This window comes from Melopsittacus undulatus, chromosome 19 (assembly GCF_012275295.1).
Source record: "Melopsittacus undulatus isolate bMelUnd1 chromosome 19, bMelUnd1.mat.Z, whole genome shotgun sequence".
NCBI classification, from domain to species: domain Eukaryota; kingdom Metazoa; phylum Chordata; class Aves; order Psittaciformes; family Psittaculidae; genus Melopsittacus; species Melopsittacus undulatus.
The window spans coordinates 2,494,392-2,510,801 of NC_047545.1; the positions used below are offsets into that span (position 1 = coordinate 2,494,392).

General features: G+C 62.9%; 3 protein-coding genes across 4 annotated transcripts; 1 reads left to right on the plus strand and 2 right to left on the minus strand.

Annotated features, from left to right (window-relative positions):
- Positions 1–49: 49 nt before the first annotated feature.
- APBA3 (amyloid beta precursor protein binding family A member 3) lies at positions 50–5,847 on the minus strand. Of its 2 annotated transcripts, XM_034070886.1 has the most exons (10): positions 5,166–5,847; positions 4,952–4,991; positions 4,451–4,596; positions 4,263–4,349; positions 3,908–4,066; positions 3,221–3,400; positions 2,873–3,085; positions 1,749–1,868; positions 952–1,092; positions 50–858 (listed from the first exon to the last, which is right to left on the minus strand). In XM_034070886.1, exons 1-10 carry the CDS (start codon positions 5,742–5,744, stop codon positions 787–789), a joined length of 1,737 nt encoding a protein of 578 aa, XP_033926777.1. In that variant the 5' UTR covers positions 5,745–5,847; the 3' UTR covers positions 50–786. The 2 variants fall into 2 exon arrangements, with proteins under 2 accessions (XP_033926777.1, XP_033926776.1); XM_034070885.1 differs by having other exon boundaries at positions 50–1,092.
- A 424-nt stretch (positions 5,848–6,271) lies between these two features.
- On the plus strand, positions 6,272–7,485 carry MRPL54 (mitochondrial ribosomal protein L54). The gene is made up of 3 exons (XM_034070887.1): positions 6,272–6,403; positions 6,854–7,010; positions 7,226–7,485. Exons 1-3 carry the CDS (start codon positions 6,322–6,324, stop codon positions 7,356–7,358), a joined length of 372 nt encoding a protein of 123 aa, XP_033926778.1. The 5' UTR covers positions 6,272–6,321; the 3' UTR covers positions 7,359–7,485.
- Positions 7,486–13,320: 5,835 nt separating this feature from the next.
- RAX2 (retina and anterior neural fold homeobox 2) lies at positions 13,321–14,796 on the minus strand. Its single transcript, XM_034070890.1, is given in 3 exon segments — positions 13,321–13,764; positions 14,571–14,769; positions 14,771–14,796. Coding segments are annotated over 3 exon segments (669 nt in total).
- Between the last annotated feature and the right edge of the window lie 1,614 nt (positions 14,797–16,410).

The following is a 16,410-nucleotide window of genomic DNA, read 5'->3' on the forward strand; positions in this document are numbered from 1 at the left end:
ATCTGGCACTAGAGCTGAGCCTCCCCTGCTCCCAAAACACAGCCTCCCATCTTCCCTACAACGTTTATTTTAACATCAACCTGGGCACAGCCAGTTCAGCACCACCTCAACCGTGGGGTGAAAACACAGCACCAGGGCTGATCACTGGGCTCATGGTCCCAGGCTCCCAGCAGGATGTGGGCCTGGGCAATGCTGTGTCCTGTGTTCCCTTTCTTCACACTGAGGGCTGAGATCCAGCCATGAGTTCAGAGTGGCTGCAGGCACCACCAGGCAAAGGCAGAGGTAGTTTCCCAGCTCAGTGCAACTGGCTGCATCCCCCAGGCTCTTGGCAAAGCCAGGAAGGAGTGGGTGCCAAGGGTGCTGCTGGGTCTCCCTTGGGGTGCCAGTGTGCACCCACGCATGGGTGAGCCCTGCAGTTGTGCTTCTAGCACCAGCCCCACATGGGGAAAGGCACCATTGGTGAGTGTAAAGCACTGTCTGTGGTGAGCACATGGGTGACACCTTTCACATAGGGTCCCCTCTCCTGCCAGCACCAGGCCAAGTTGAGGGACCCCGTGAAGGGCCAGAACAGGCACTGTGAGGTGGGGAGGAAGTGCCCAAACTGTGGCACCACTGGCACTGACAGTGCTCAGCCCCCAGAACCTCCCACTGTGTCCTGAGTAAAGCTGAGGTGCAGGATTAGACTCTGTCGGGGACCTGGGGCTCTGCTGAGGGTGCTGGGGCAGGAAGCAGAGCTTGTCCTGTCCTTGCAGCCCCAGGCACGTGCAGCAGCAGCCAGGCTGGTGCTCAGAGGAAGAGGGGCTGCTCCTGCCCTGTCAGCAGGCGGTAGGTGGAGGCCGGCATCGTCTTGATGTGGATCTGGGCAGAAACACACACATCAGCTGGGGATGCCAAAGCCCAGGCTGGAGGGTGCTGGTGCCAGCTCTGTGGACAGCCCCAGCCCCAGTTCACCTCGCTGACTGCCTGCGTGAGGATCTGGATGATCTTCTCATGTGGTGTTGCCACCACGCTCTGCCCATTGATCTCGATGATGCGGTGCCCCACGCAGATGCCGCCTCTCTCTGCGATGCCCCCGCGCATCAGGCTGCAGATCTGGGCAGGGAAAGAGGATGAGAGCTGTGCCCACAGCCCAGGGCCAGGAACAACCACCCCCAGACCCCTGCATCTGGGCAGGCTCCCAGTAAAAGCTCTGCACTAGGCTGCTTCTCCTTCCACACGCAGCAAGGGCAGGGATGTCCCTCTGCATCACTGCCACTGGGGCCACATGCTGAGCTGCAGCACACAAGCTTCTGCTTCCCTGGCTCCCCTCAGCTCCCCCAGCAGCACCCATCAAATTCCTGTGCTCCCATCTAGGCTGCAGAGCCAGAGCTGCTCCCTGGGGCAGCAGCTCCTGGGCTGCAGCCGTTCCACACCCTCCACTTCCCCATCAGCTCCCACTGGCCCTAGAAATGCTCCTCTGCTTTTCCAACACAGCCTCAGAGCAGGGAGCAGCTGGGACATGGGCAAGAGCAACAACATCCCTAAAGACATGCCAAGAAAGCCAGGAAGGAAGCACCACCCTGAAAGCAAACAGCAAAGGAGCACCAGGGTGACAGATCCAACCCCTGGTGCTGCAGGAGAGCTGTGAGAAGCCTTTTCCTGTAGCACAATGGGTCTTTCCCTGTGGAAGCCTGAGGAGCATTGGAACAGTGAGGACACAGCCAGAACCGTGTGGCTCCTGGAGCCCTTGGAGCACCCCAAGAACTCACCACACCATTCTCAACACAGAAGCCTAGCTGGTACTTGGAGTCAGGCCGCCGGATGATGGCTGTGGTGACAGGGGGACAGTGCACAATGTTCAGTGTCACCTCTGTCTGGTGTTTCAGCTCCTGGAAGATGGGACATGCCTTTGTCAGACACTGGCAGCTGTGCTGAGGGGTGATGCAGCCATGGTGCTAAGGATCAGCAACCTGTGTTCAGTGGGGAAACTGAGGCACACACAGGGATCTGCCATGCTCAAATTCAGGGAGAACTTATAAATCCAGTCCAAGATGTCTCACTCCGCCCTGAGGCCACATTGTCCTTGCTCTCAGCTCCTTCCTGCCTGGGAGGCAGAAGATGTAAAAGGTTCACAGAATCCCAGACTGGTTTGGGTTGAAGGGACCTTAAGCTCCTCCAGCTCCAACCCCTGCCATGGGCAGGGACCCCTTCCACTGGAGCAGCTGCTCCAACCCCTGTGTCCAACCTGGCCTTGAGCACTGCCAGGGATGGGGCAGCCACAGCTTCTCTGGGCACCCTGTGCCAGCGCCTCAGCACCCTCACAGGGAACAGCTTCTGCCTAAGAGCTCAGCTCAGTCTCCCCTCGGGCAGGTTCAAGCCATTCCCCTTGGCCTGTCCCTACAGGCCCTTGTCCCAAGCCCCTCTCCAGCTTTCCTGCAGCCCCTTTAGGCACTGGAGCTGCTCTCAGGTCTCCCCTTCAGGAGCCTTCTCTTGTCCAGGCTGCCCCAGAACAGCTCTCTCAGCCTGGCTCCTATGGGATCTGCTCCAGCCCTCGCAGCAGCTCCATGGCCTCCTCTGGACTCCCTGTTCCCTCCAGCTCAGGAATCTGCCCCCCCCGACCCTCCTCGGGCACCACAGCAAGTTTTATCCCCAGCTTTGTCCCTGCCTTGTCACATCCTTTCCTCCCAAGCACTCAAGAGCAGGAACTAGGATGGGAATGGGTCCCATGCTCCTTCCTGCTCTGCCCCACAGCCTCCTCTCACCTACCCACCCTCAAGCCAGAGCACCAGGAGGAACACCCCAGTGTTACAGACTCTCTCGGGCACATTCAGAAGCAGTGGGGCTGCTGCTCATTTCTGCCAGCACTGGTGCTGCTGGGCTGGAGGAGGCTCACCCTGATGATGCTCTGGCACGTGGCGAGGGGCAGCCCCACCAGGCTCATCCCGTTGATGCACATGAGGCGGTCCCCGATGCTCAGCTCACCCGACCTCTCTGCAGGGCCCCCGTGCATCAGGTTGGCAATGACCACTGTAGGCAGTATGGAGCCCCAGCCTGACTCCACGATGGCAATGCCCAGGATCTCCCCCTTCTGCTTCCGGATGCAGACCTGCAGAGTGGTGGCACGCATGGATTATGGTCACCAGTCATGGGGTGCATGTGCCAGCATGGGTGTCCTGGAGAGCCATGGAGGGGGTGACACAGGGTACCCCACACTGTTCCACCCCTCCAAAGCAGCTCTTACATCCTTGCAGTTCTCCTGCTGGGAGAAGTGGCTCAGCTCTGCATTGTATTGCTCCTGCTCCTCCAGGGCATGGCTGTACTGGCGAGGGCTCAGCTCGCTCGGGTTGATGCTGTTGGCCTCCAGGAAGCGCTGGTAGGCAACTCCAAATGCCTGTCCAATGGCCTGAGCAATGACCTGGGCCTGGGGAAAGAGAGAGGAGCTGTTTGTCCCCACAGCTCTTGGCCAGCAGCTGCCAGCACCCTACAATGACCAATGCTGTAGCTGAGAACTCCGGGGCATCCTCACTCCTTCCCTGCCTGAATGGGTCCCTGCATGATGCCAGTTTTGTCACTGGACTCTTCCACGTCATAGATCACAGAATCCCAGACTGGTTTGGGTTGGAAAGGACCTCAAGCTCCTCCAGCTCCAACCCCTGCCACAGGCAGGGACCCCTTCCACTGGAGCAGCTGCTCCAAGCCCCTGTGTCCAACCTGGCCTTGAACACTGCCAGGGATGGGGCAGCCACAGCTGCTCTGGGCACCCTGTGCCAGCAGTGCCTCAGCACCTGAGGTGCTCAGATGGGCTCATTCCCCCTCCCTGTGCCCACTGCAAACCCCCAGCATGGAGACCTGGAGCACTTAGTCACATGAGAGCAGGATGAGGCCCAGGCTCCCAGTGTAACCCTCCCAAGTGCCTCTCCCTCCTCACATCGGCAGAGTGGAAGACGTGGCAGATCATGGTGTAGAGCCGCTTCTCCCCCGCACCCGGCACCTGCCGTGGCACCTTCCGTCGTGCCATGAGCACCACGAGGGAGCCGATGTCGGCGATGTAGGAGATGGTCTGCAGGGAATGGTCCATCATGGCCTCCTGTAAGGGGCAGAAACCAGCTCTATGCCTCAAGGGAGAAACAGCTCCTTCCATCAGGGGCTCACCCAGGTCAGGCTGGGAGCCCAGCAGCTCCCAGGAGGTGCAGTTTGCATGAGGAGCCTCATGTGAGCACAGATACCTCCCGTCTGTGAGCTGACCAGAGAGCCCCACATCCACATGGATGCTCCCTGCTCACCTGCGTGTCAGTCGTGAGCACCTTGATCCTCTGTGTGGAGACAAACAGCTCCACCTCCGTCATGGGCTGGGACTCCCCCTCCGGGGCCTGCAGGATGAAGCACCCAGGTCACCACTGCTGCTGCCGGGGGTGCCCCATGCCCATGGAGCACCAGGCTGACGGCAGTTGTGCCCCTTCCCCTCCTGCACCTTGATCCTGTCCACTGCCTCCTGGGCCTGTGCCATGCGGACACTGGTCGGGGGGTTCCGCTCCGAGATCAGCTGCGTGGAGCCCAGGTACTTGGCTCCAAAAATCACCCCGTCCAGCAGATCCTCCGGCTCACAGGGGCCTGGAACTGAGGCATTGGGAGGGACTAAGCAGGGGCTGGTCCCTCCCCCGGAGGTACCAACTCCTGCTGCCTGTCAACTGTGTTCTACACATAGAACCTGGGAGGCAGCAGCTGGCTCCATTGCTTGAACCAACCCTGCCCCAGGGCTGCTTCCTGCTGGAATTCTCCCCCTTCCCAAGCCTGAAACCCACCAACTGCCCCTTCCCCGATCCCTGAGCATCCCCCATTTGCTCAGTGAGCAATTGAATGAGCTCCCTGGACTCTGCAGCCACGTTCCCCCCCTCTGTGGGCGCAGAGCTGGGTGCTCCCTCCCATGTCCTTTAGCCCGGGGCCGAGCATGAGGTGGTGGCTCAGGACTCACCCTCTTTGAAGGCCAAGCGGGAGGATGGAGGTTCCCTGCTCTGCAAAGCAAGAGGAGAGCAGGTGAGGCTGCGGTCGGGATCCCGGGGCTCAGCCATGCGAGCACCCCTGCTCTCAGGCAGCCAAAGCTAGTCCCGAGGCTCAGATCCGGGCACCTGAAGCCAGCCCTGTGCCCCCCCCAGAGCCCCACAGGACCGGAGCCCCAGGGCACTCACAGTGACAGCACCCGGCGGCAGCTGCTCTGTGTCCGGGGTGGGTGGCAGGGACACCCAGGCTGGCTCTGGGGAGCAGTCCCGAGGGCTCTCACCGCTGGAGCCCTGCTCCTCTGCACAGCACCCGCTGCCACAAGGTCCTTCCTCCGGGCTCCCCACGGCGGCCGCCTCCTCCCGAGCCTGCGGCACCTCCAGGCCGGCCCCGCACAGGACACCGGAGCAGGCCAAGGGGGTCCCGGCGCCGGGCTCGGGCAGGCCTCCCTCGTGGCACAGGAGGCTCAGCAGATCCTCCCGCTCGGCCTCGGCGAACAGCAGCCCGTGGCAGGGCCGGGAGCAGGGCCGGTGCTGGGCGCAGCAGCGCCGGGGGTCCAGGCCGCGGCCTGTGGCCACGTGCAGAGGGCATGGCAGGCACCGGCCCTGGCACTGCCGGCGGCCCCGGCTCCCCACCGGACGGCCGGTGTCAGCACACGGGCCCTGCTCGGAGCACCGCGGGTCGCAGAGGCTGGGGTCCAGGCTCTCGAGCTGCCCCAGCAGAGCCTGCAGCTCCGGGGCTTCATCCTCCGCAGCCTCGTCCAGCTCCATGCCCGCGGGGTCGCTGCTGCCAGGGCCCTGGGGGTGCCCCGGAGCCGCGGGGGCGCTCCCAGCCCCCGGTTCCCAGCTCCCGGGGCCCCGCAGCCCAGCGCTCGCTCCCAGGCCCCGTCCGCTCCCACCTCCCTCCGGGCCAGAGACCGCGGGAGGGCCAGGGCCGGGCCCGGGCAGGTGCTGCCTGGAGCCGCACTCAGGGGCAGGGAAGCCGAAGGGGGACGGCTCCGGCCGCCCGCTCCCTGCGCTCGGCTCCGGGCCGCTGGGCCGTGCCGCAGGCTCCTCCTCGGTGTCCATGGCCGGCGGCTCCGGCACCGCAGGGCTACCGGAGCTCACGGCCCCCCGAGGGGTCCCGGCAGGGTCCATGGCGCGGGGCGGGACCCACGGGAAGGGAAGGAACCGGAACCGAGGCCAGGGCCGGTCCAACCCACACCGACCGCAACCACCTCCTCCAGGGCACGGACGGGCTCCCAGCTGCGCATGCGCTGCCCCGCCCCTCCCGGTGGGCCCCGCCCCTTCCGGGGGTTCGGCCTATCCCGGCTCCGCCCCTCCCAGCGGGCCGCGCGCGCGCCCCAACATGGCGGCCCGGGCGCAGCTGCTGCTGGGGGCGGTGCGGGGGGTGCTGCGGGGCCCGGCCCGTGGCTACGCCAAGAAACCGGGTGAGCCCCGGGCCTGACCCGAGCCGATCCCGGCCATGTCCCTGTCCCGAGCCGGCCCCGGCCATGTCCCTGTCCCTGTCCCGAGCCAGCCCCGGGTCCTGTCCCTGTCCCGAGCCAGCCCCGGCCCCTGTCCCTGTCCCGAGCCAGCCCCGGCCATGTCCCTGTCCCTGTCCCGAGCCAGCCCCGGCCCCTGTCCCTGTCCCGAGCCAGCCCCGGGCCTGTCCCTGTCCCGAGCCAGCCCCGGTCCCTGTCCCTGTCCCGAGCCGGCCCCGACCCTTTCAGCCCGTGTCCGGCCTCAGCGCTCTCCTCTCGCCTGTGCCTCCCGTCCCCCACTGTCCTCCCCGCCCCGGTGCTGCTGCCCCCGCCGGGGCCGGGCTCTCGCCCCGTCCCTTGCCCAGGCTGAGCTCCTGCTCCCCCCGTCCCCGCTCTGACCGTGCTCTTGTCCCGCAGCTGTGAAGGTGAAGGGCAAGAGTGTGCCGAAGGAGGGGCTGAAGCCGCCGGCCGTGTGCACCGACCCTGCCATGCTCAGCGCCTACGCCATGGGCGTCAATTACTTCAAGGAGGGCCCCGAGGTGGCCCTGAAGCCTGACTCCGAGTACCCGGACTGGTAGGTGCTGCTGCTGCCCTTGCTGCATCCCAGAGGCACAGCCAGGCGGCAGGGACACGGAGCTGCTCCGGAGCCCCCGCTGAGGGCTGGAGCAGGGGGCACTGTGCCTGTGGAGGGTGCGGATCTGCATGGCCCAGTCACACCTTCCCATCGCTCCATCCCCCGCCCGTCCATTCGCCCTCCCTCCTTTAGCCTCATCCTCTGTTTGCCCACAGGCTCTTTAAGATCCACCTTGGGCCTCCCAAGAAGCTGGAGGAGCTGGATCCCAACTCCATCGAATACTGGAGGCGCCTGCGGAAGTACAACACGTGGCACCAAAACAGGCTGAAAAAGGGCAAGAAGCTGTAGGTGCCTGCGGCTGCCCCGAGCCCAGCTGCTGTTCTGGGGCTGCTCTTGCTGTAAATGAGTAATAAACCTCTGGTGAGACTGGTGCCTGGGATGGGGCAGTGGCCATTCCAGGCCATCTGCAAGCTCAGTGCAGGCCCCACCTCATGCTGGGGGCTGTGAGGGGCTGAGGCAGCACAAGCCACACGGTTTTGGTGTATTTGGTGAAACAGAAGCTGGGGTTTGTGCTGATAGAAGGGCCCTGCGCTGGAAGGATCCTGCACCAGAGCATGGGGTGGGTTTGGGGTGGGGACTGGCTCTGCTGGTAGCACTGTGTCACCTTGGGTTGTCTCTGACCCAGACTCACTGCCCAGCAGCTCCTGCCTGGCCTCAGGTCGGGCTGTGGGGACAAAACAGCCACCTTCAAGGTCCTCCTAGCTACTGGTGAGCAGTCAGCTGAGAAGGACCTGGGAGTGCTGGTGGGTGATAAGTTGACCATGAGCCAGTCATGAGCTCATGGCCAGGAGGGACAAGAGTATCCTGGGGTGCCCTGCGAGGAGTGTGGCAGCAGGTCAAGGGAGGTGATTTCTTCTCTGCTAACCCTGGTGAGGCCACATCTGGAGCACTGTGTCCAGTGCTGGGCTCCCTGGGGTGAGAGACAAGCAGCTGGAGAGGATCCAGCAGAGGCCACAGGGATGCTCAGGAATCTGGAGCATCTCAGATGAGGAGAGACTGTGGGAGCTGGGCCTCTTTGGTCAGAGAAGAGCAGGCTGAGAGGGGATCTTGTCAATGCAGATCAATAGCTCAAAGGTGTTTGCCAGGTGAATGGGACCTGACCCTTCTCAGTGGTGCCCAGTGACAGGATGAGGAGCCATGGCCAGTATTGCTGTGTGAGTTGTTCTGGGGGCCCTGCCCTGGCAGTGATTGCTCTGGGTGATCTCCAGAGGTTACTTGAACCCTGGTGCTGCCGTGGGCAGGGCTGAGCTGGTGCCGGGGCTGTGTCGTGCTCCTGGGGCACAGGAGGAAGCAGAAGTGCTGCTGCTGCAGCGCGGGGGGGCTGGAGGGGTTGAACCCTTGTTTCCTCTGTGCAGGCTCAGTGCTGGGAGCTGCTGGGGCTGTGTCCAGCCGTGAGTGCCCCGTCCTGTCCCACTGCCACCTGTGGGGCAGTGCCATGGACACCGAGGCCTTCTCTGCCTGGGAGCCCCTGGTGGCAGCCAGCCCCTGGTGGCAGCCAGCCCCTGGGGTGCCTTGTTCTGCATGGGTTGGGGGGAGGAGGGTGCTGGTCCCTGGGTGCTGCCCCTGCTTTGTGCTATGCTCCCCTCACTGCCAAAGCCTTTACGAGGGTCAAGGGGACCCGAGGTGTGTCCCAGGACCCCCCTGTACCCTTCCCTAACCCCCCCATGTGCGTTGTGGTGGCCCAGCAGGGCTCAGGCTGGCTCTGGAGCCACCCCCCAGGAGCCTGGTGGTGCTGAGGGGGCCGCTGGTGCCTCACAGGGTCTCTGCCATTGCCCTCTGTCCAGTTCCCAGCTGGCTGCTGGCAGCCAGATCCCAGCTCCTCTCTGGAGAGGCTCCTGCAGGGAGGTGTCTGGATGCCAGTTTGTGCTGGTGCTCTCCCTCCTGACCCACAGGCTCTGTGGTGGTGTCTGCAGGGGTGCAGGAGCTCATCCTCCCCCATCATCACTGGTCACTGTGCTCCCTCCGCAGGGGCAGGTTGTGATGGGGACTGGAGCTCACCCATCAGCTCGCTGGGTGGGAGGTGCTGGCCTGGCTCTGCCAGCTCCTGGACATCACCGGCTGCGGCTGGCACAGGTTGGCCGAGGTGGTGGCACTGGAGGAACGCTTGGGGTGCAGGTGGGGGCAGAGGGGACGTCCCCAGGTGGCAGCACCATGGGCTGAGCCAGGCCCCTGCTCCCTCCATGGTGCTGCAGCTGGGGCAGGGGGAGCTGGGCTGCGGTGCTGAGCACTGCGGGCACCTTGCAGTGAGGAGGAGCTGGAGATGTGCTCACTGAAGGTGCTGGAGCCCCGTGGCAGCCCCATGGCAGCCCCATGGCAGCCCCACACAGGGACTCCTGCAGCTGAGCACAGCTGCACCCTGCAGGACCTGCTGGGCTGCTTGGAGAGGATGGGGCACATGCAGGTCTGACATGTCCTCAGCAGTGCTGTAGGGACGGGGCCTGGAGAGGGCACCAGCAGCAGGAAAGCAGGGGGGGGTGAGTGCTTCCTGCTGGTGGGCTTGCTCTGGGCAGCAGTGCCCAGGGTGGGGTGGCCTGGGCCTGGAATGGATGCAGTAGATGGGATGTGATGGGATAGGAGGAGTAGTAGGATGTGATGGGAGAAGAAGGGATAGGATGCATGGATGCAGTAGGGTGAGATAGGACAGGATCGGGGGTCATGCTGTGACAGGACAAGAAGGGATGGGATGGGAAGGGACAGAACAGAATGGGATAGGGCAGGATAGTATGTGACAAGATGGGTGGAGTGGAGCAGAGCAGAGTGGGATGGGATGGAAGAGGATAAGGTGGGGTGGGTGGCACTGAGTGAGACAGAGATGAGAAGGCTGGGACAGGACTGAGGGGTGGGATGGGACAGGACTGAGGGGTGGGATGGGACAGGACTGAGGGGTGGGATGGGACAGGGTGCAGTTGGATGGGGTGGGATGGAAGGGGACAGGCTGTGGTGGGCTGGGATGGAACAGGACCACACAAGCTGGTGCAGGAGGGTCTCAGCCAGCCCAGGCTGCTCTCTCCCAGTCCAGGACACAATCTGCACTGTGGAGCAGCCGGAGCCGCAGGTGGTGGCAGAGGGGACATGTGTGTCCCTGAGCTGCCAGGGCTCACGTACCAGTGGTTCTGTGGGAGGCAGGAGGTGAGGGCCTGACCTGGCAATGGTGGAGGATGGGTCAGAGGGAGCCCCAGTGCCGGTCACCTCCTGTCCTGTGGGTGCCTGGAGCCACAGCCCCGGAGCTGGTGATGGACACGGCTGTGCCATGGGGCCATTCCAAGGGGTTCATCTGCTGCGTGACCTGTGGGGACACCTTCACCGTGTCCCCGTGGGTGCGAGTCCAGGTGGAGAGGAGCAGCAACCCCGGTGCAGGTGGGTCCTGAGACAGGGTCACCAGGCTGGACTCTGTGGGGCATGACTTGTCCCATCAGGAATGGGGTGGCTCCCACAGGACATTGACTGCTATGTTGCACCCCAGCTCTGGACCTTCTGGGGCTACAGTGCCTATGGAGGAGTTATATCATGGAATGGTTTGGGTTGGAAGGGACCTTAAAGCTCCTCCAGCTCCAACCCCTGCCAGGGCAGGGACCCCTTCCACTGGAGCAGCTGCTCCAAGCCCCTGTGTCCAACCTGGCCTTGAGCACTGCCAGGGATGGGGCAGCCACAGCTTCTCTGGGCACCCTGTGCCAGTGCCTCAGCACCCTCACAGGGAAGAGCTTCTGCCTAAGAGCTCAGCTCAGTCTCCCCTCGGGCAGGTTCAAGCCATTCCCCTTGTCCTGTCCCTACAGGCCCTTGTCCCAAGCCCCTCTCCAGGTTTCCTGCAGCCCCTTTAGGCACTGGAGCTGCTCTCAGGTCTCCCCTTAAGGAGCCTTCTCTTGTCCAGGCTGCCCCAGCCCAGCTCTCTCAGCCTGGCTCCATAGGACAAGGGAGGTGTCTTCCTCATGTCCACTTGTCCCATGCCACTCATGGGTGCCAGGGCCTGCAGCTGGGGGACCTGTGAGCAGCCCTATGGAGCTCTGGGTGCTCAGTTTGCTGCCTCATCCTCTCCGCAGCTGGTGGTCAGTGCCTGACCATGTCCTGCAGCACCTGCAGCCATGTCCCTGGGCAGTGCCAGCCCCAAGTGTGCGGGGGCAGAGTGCCTGGAGCCCACGGCTCAGCAGTGGGGCAGGGTTGGCTTCATCCAGGGCTGGAAGAAATAGAGAGAAATAAGCAGATTAAGGGACAAATCCTGCGGGAGGGGATTAAAGAGGGTGGGAGTGGGAGGGCTCCTGCTCTGCCACGAGGGGCTGGGAGAACGCCCCAGTCCTCCCAGTACAAGCTGTGGTGCAGGAGCGGCAGTTAGTGATTTCAGATGGGATTGGGATCTGGCAGGGGGGTAAAAAATGCCTTTTTGCTTGGGTTTTCCCCAAACTGTGTCTCAAGTGGGGAAAACAGCAGTGAAGAGGAGCAGGGCTGGTGCTCTGGGCTGTCCTGCAGTGAAGTGCCATTGGTTTGGATCAGAACTCTTGCCTGTTCCTGCATTAAATGCCCGAGGGAGGGAAGGTCCCCGACCCCCCCCATGAGGGCCCCACCGCGGATGCCCCCCTGCCCTTGCCCCACCACACACCCATCGCATCCCAAGCCAGGGAGATGCTTTGGTGGCAGTGGCCGGGGGGAAGTGGGGCAGGAGCAGCCTCAGCCCCATCAGTGCCCCTTGACCGGGTGGGGAGCGCTGAGCCCCCAAGGCCGAGGCCTTTGTTGGCGCTGGGGAGCCGGGGGGAGCCCCGCGCTGGCGCCAGCCTCGGCACTGATGTCATGTGAAACGTGCAGCCCCATTGAGCGCGTCCCTTCCCCCGGATCAAACCCCATTACTTCCACTGCCCTTAGTTCATTATGTCCCGGCCGCAGCGCGGCTGCTTTGCCCCAGCCCTGCCCCATTAGCTGGGCTGCGGAGCCGGGAGAGCATCGATTATGCGTTTAATGGCTCGTTGGAGGTTTAATTGTCACTAACGAAGCAGCCGGGCAGCAGCAGCCGGGGGACGGGAGGCACACAAGGAGCAGGGTCTCGCTGGGGTCAGCGCCTCGCCTGGCCCAGTGGCATCCCAGCCTGACCCTGGGCACGCTGCATGGGGGCTGGTGCGGGGCAGACCCCCCTGGGGTGGCGGGGACATGGTGGGGATCGGGCAGCATCTCCACACCCGGTCCCAGCACCCCCTGGGTTGTGGCTGTGGTCAGGCTGGGGAAACGTCTTGTATTGGTGGGAGGAAGGTCATTTGGTGCTTGTTCCTCTTCTCTAGGGATCCCCAAGGACCTGGGGCTCCCACTGGCCCGGGGCTGAGCCCCCATCCCACCAGCTTCAGCACCCAAAGCCACCGCAGGTTCATCCATCTCTGCTCAAGGGGAAGGTCTCCTCTGCATGTCCCTCTATGATGGTGTCACTGAGCCCTGGTGCCAGGCGGCTGGGTACCCTGGGGCTGCAGAGCCATGCTGGGAACCCCCGGGACACCTCTTCACCCCCCCACAGCTGCCATGAGGTCCCCAGGGTCCAAGTAGGGGTCCCGCTGCCACCCAGTGCATGGGGTGGGTTTGTGATGCCAGCATGTGGCCAGGTCAGTGCCACAGGGGAGCAGTGAGGGCAGTTGGACAAAGGGGGGGTGAGCGTATGCCCTTGATGAGAGCACAGGCACAGCCCACAGCAAGTCACCAGTGCCTGGATCCGAACCCGACCCAAGGGCAAGGGGTGTCCTGAGTGATGCTCCCGCATGCCCCCCGGAGCTCTCAGCACACTAATGAGCAGCACAGCCAAGGCGGCTGCCGTTGAGCTTCTCTCTTTACTCACGATACAACCATCTCCTCATCTACCAGCACAACGAGCAGTCCCCGATGCGGCTAAAAAAGAATCCCCCCAAATACTCCCTAAACCTGAACCTTTGTACCTGTTCTGTTCAAATCTGCAGCATTAAAAAAACATGTTAATAATAAGGAGACGGGAAAAGGGAGGGACAAGGAGATGTCCAACTGGGACCCCCGAGGCTTGACCATATCCTCAGGCCAGGTCAATGCCTTGGCAAGGCTGCCAGGGTGCCCCTAAACCAGGGGGTCCCACCAGCCCCCCACTTGCTCCCCTGGCAGTAGCAGTGCTGGCTCAGCGGGGGGGAGATGCAGCCCAGCATCCCTGTCCTGCGCTGGTCCTGCTGATCCCAATGGTCCCACCATCACCCTCCTTGTCTGCCCGGGGGCTGAGCCGGTGCCGGGGTGGGGATGAGGAGCCGGAGGGAAGCATTCATCAAATGGGCTGCCAGGTCTTGTCAATGGTCTGAATGTGCTCCTTGGCTTTCATGCGGAGCGAGGCGATGCTGGAGCTCCTCTGGTCCACCTCCTCCAGCGGGTACTTGTCCACAAAGGTGGTGCCACACTGGTAGGGCGCGGGGGCCATGGGCTGCATGCCCTGCGCCATGGGCGGTGGGGTGCTGAGGAAGGAGTGACCCCCATAGGGGGGCTGCAGGGCCTGGGGGGCTCCCATGAAGCCGGGGATGCTGTGGACAGTGGTGGCACTGGAGATGGGGGACGTCAGCCATGGGTCCAGTGGGAGGGAGTTGCTCATGGGCCCCACGTTGGGGGTCATGGGGGGCCGGTTGAAGGACAGCATGGGGGTGTCGTGGAGCTTCATGGAGTTGGCCTCCATCTTCTCCTGCCGCCTCCACTTGGCTCGTCGGTTCTGGAACCAGACCTGTGAGGTGAGAGCCAGTGTGAGCCCCACCGTGCACCACTGGGCTGTCTCCCATATGGTGTGTCCCTCATGGAGTGGGACGGCCAGTGTGGGGTGCCCATCCTGGGTACCGGTCAGTCAGTCTAACATCATCTGGCCTTCAGAAGCCCCCAGGCAAAAGCTTCTAGAAGCCAAACTGTGATGGTGGAGCAGAGTGGGTGAGCTCCAGGGACCAGTCACAGTTGCTGGTGGACACTGGGCTGCGCTGGTGCAAACTTTGTGTCCAGAGAAGGGCAATGGAGCTGGTGCAGGGTCTGGAGCACAAGTGTGATGGGGAACAGCTGAAGAACCTGGGGGGGTTTAGAGTGGAGAAGGGAAGGCTCAGGGGGGACCTTAACCCAGGGACAATTGGGAGCATCCCAGTGGGACCCCAGGCTCTTCCTCAGGGAGCAAAAATTTCCTGAGCCCTCCTGAAACCATTCTGCTCTGACAACCCTGAAACCCTCAAATCCACCAGAAGCTTGTGCTTTTCCCAATGGAAGTGGTCATGAGCAGTTAAGGCTTGGATGCTTCCCTGCTGGATCAGGTGCAGGGATGGGAGCAGCCACCACCAGCAAAGGAAAACAGGGTCTAAGCCCCATCTCCCTGCCCAAACGGAGCCTCTGGCACTCGGGCTAGAGAGCCAGGCTCAGCCATTGAACCCCTTCTCTGGGCAGGAGCAGCCAGGCCTGCAGAGGAGTCACCCTTGCCCTGGTGCAATGGGGAAACTGAGGCACGGAGCTGGGCGCAGAGCAAAGCTCTGCAGTGTTGGGTGCCCCTGGCCCTACCTGCACGCGGACCTCGGGCAGGTTGACCTTCATGGCGAGCTCCTCGCGGCTGTACACGTCAGGGTAATGGGACTTCTCGAAGGCGCGCTCCAGCTCGTGCAGCTGGTACGTGGTGAACGTGGTGCGGTTCCGACGGTGCTTCTTCTTGGGCTGCTCCTCCTCCTCCTCGGCAGCGGCAGCCGGGGGGGGCGGCCTCGGGGTCCCCCTCACACTTATTCAGGAACATGGTGGTGCCTGTGGGGGGACTGGGGGTTATCCAGAGTGTGGGGACAGCGGCTCCCACATGAAGCTCCAGGTCAGGGGCGGCTGGACAAGGGGGTGGATGGATGGATGGATGGATGGATGGATGATGGATGGATGGATGGAGGGATGGATGATGGATGGATGGATGGATGGATGGATGGATGGAGGGATGGATGATGGATGGATGGATGGATGGATGGAGGGATGGATGATGGATGGATGGATGGATAATGGATGGGTTATGCAAAGGTGTGATCTTCTCTTCTGCTGCAGCACTATCTCTGGGATTGACACAGGGTCCTGGGGATGGTGTCCAGAGCACCCCATGCTTGGCTCCACTCTCAGATCCCACCAGGCCAATGTGCCCTGAAGCCAAATTGCACCTCAAGTAGAGGGTTTTATGAAAGCACCATCCACAGGAGCTCACCTGCCCTGGTGTGGAGGAGACTGAGCCTGGGTCAGCTCCATCCTTCCAGCCCAGTTCCTCTCCCCCAGCCTCTTCCTTATGGATTATTAGTCCAGCCCCAAGCCTTTGGAGGACCCAGTGGTGGTCCCCAGACATGGCTGGAGCACCTAGTGCAGTCCCCCTGGGCTAAGAACCTTTTCCTACATGATACCAGCAGGTTCAACCCTTGCCATGTTCCATCCTTGAGTTTCCATCAGGCACTGGAAATCTTCCTGCAGTATTCCCTGGGGATCCAGCACGTGGGGTGGATCCATGGGGGGGGGGTGGGTGCTGACTCTGGTGTGCTCTGGGTATGGGGGTGCTGCAGAGGCAGGGGACACTGTGCAAGTGTCATGGTGTGTCCTGGTCAGGGACATGGGGAGTGTTTGGGGTCCCCCCCCCCCGCCACCCCCTCCTCACTCACCCGCTTCTCATTTGAGCAGCTCCGCACCTGAAAGAAGAAAGGAAGGGGCTGAGCACCCAGAGCCCCCTGAGCCCCCACCTGGGGCACAGACCCCCTCTGGGTCCTAGCACCCCACCATGGCCCGCCAGGGCAATGGGGGTACTGGGGCAATGGGAATGGGTGCAATCGGTGCTGGTTGTGCTGGGTGACACAGGATGGGGGGGCTGGGACAGAATGGGGCTTGTGGGAGGAGGGGTCAGTGTCCCCCCACCCTGACCCCATCAGGAAGCAAAGGAAGTTCAAATCCCACCAGGAAGCTGAGGAAGGCCTGGAATGGGAGTGGGAATGATGTGAAGAAAGCAAAACAGCCTCGCAGGGCCAGGCCCCCTCCCACTGCACTGCCTGGCCATGGCCATGGATATCCCTGGCCACAGAGGGGACCCCATTGGCACCAGCCACCCCATGGCTCCCGTTCCTCGGATCCTTGAGCCTGCACCGCTTGGGATCGCTGCCTCAATCTGGGTGCAGTGAAGACAGCCCCAACCCCCCCCCCCCAGCTCCCAACGGACATTATCCTGCATCATCCTCGTGGCAGTTTTGGGGTTTGTGCCCTTGAGCTTTACAACTGCACTGGAAGCAAAAGGACCCAGAGCCTCGAGAGGGTTCGTCCCCATCTACTTCATGCCTTGACCTGTGGCTTTCCCACAGCAGCTGCCGGCTGGGATGGGATTCCCTCTTACTGAGGGCAC

Bases quoted from the DNA above. Each gene is read 5' to 3' on its own strand.
- APBA3 (XM_034070885.1), bottom strand. From the start codon at position 5,744: ATGGAGCTGGACGAGGCTGCGGAGGATGAAGCCCCGGAGCTGCAGGCT. The intron at 4,992-5,165 runs GTGAGTGCCCTG...CTTGCTTTGCAG, and splicing joins TGCCGCCGGGTGCTGTCACT to AGCAGGGAACCTCCATCCTC. The intron at 1,869-2,872 runs GTGAGCCTCCTC...CCCATCTTCCAG, and splicing joins CGTGCCAGAGCATCATCAGG to GAGCTGAAACACCAGACAGA.
- MRPL54 (XM_034070887.1), top strand. From the start codon at position 6,322: ATGGCGGCCCGGGCGCAGCTGCTGCTGGGGGCGGTGCGGGGGGTGCTG. The intron at 6,404-6,853 runs GTGAGCCCCGGG...CTTGTCCCGCAG, and splicing joins TGGCTACGCCAAGAAACCGG to CTGTGAAGGTGAAGGGCAAG. The intron at 7,011-7,225 runs GTAGGTGCTGCT...GTTTGCCCACAG, and splicing joins GACTCCGAGTACCCGGACTG to GCTCTTTAAGATCCACCTTG.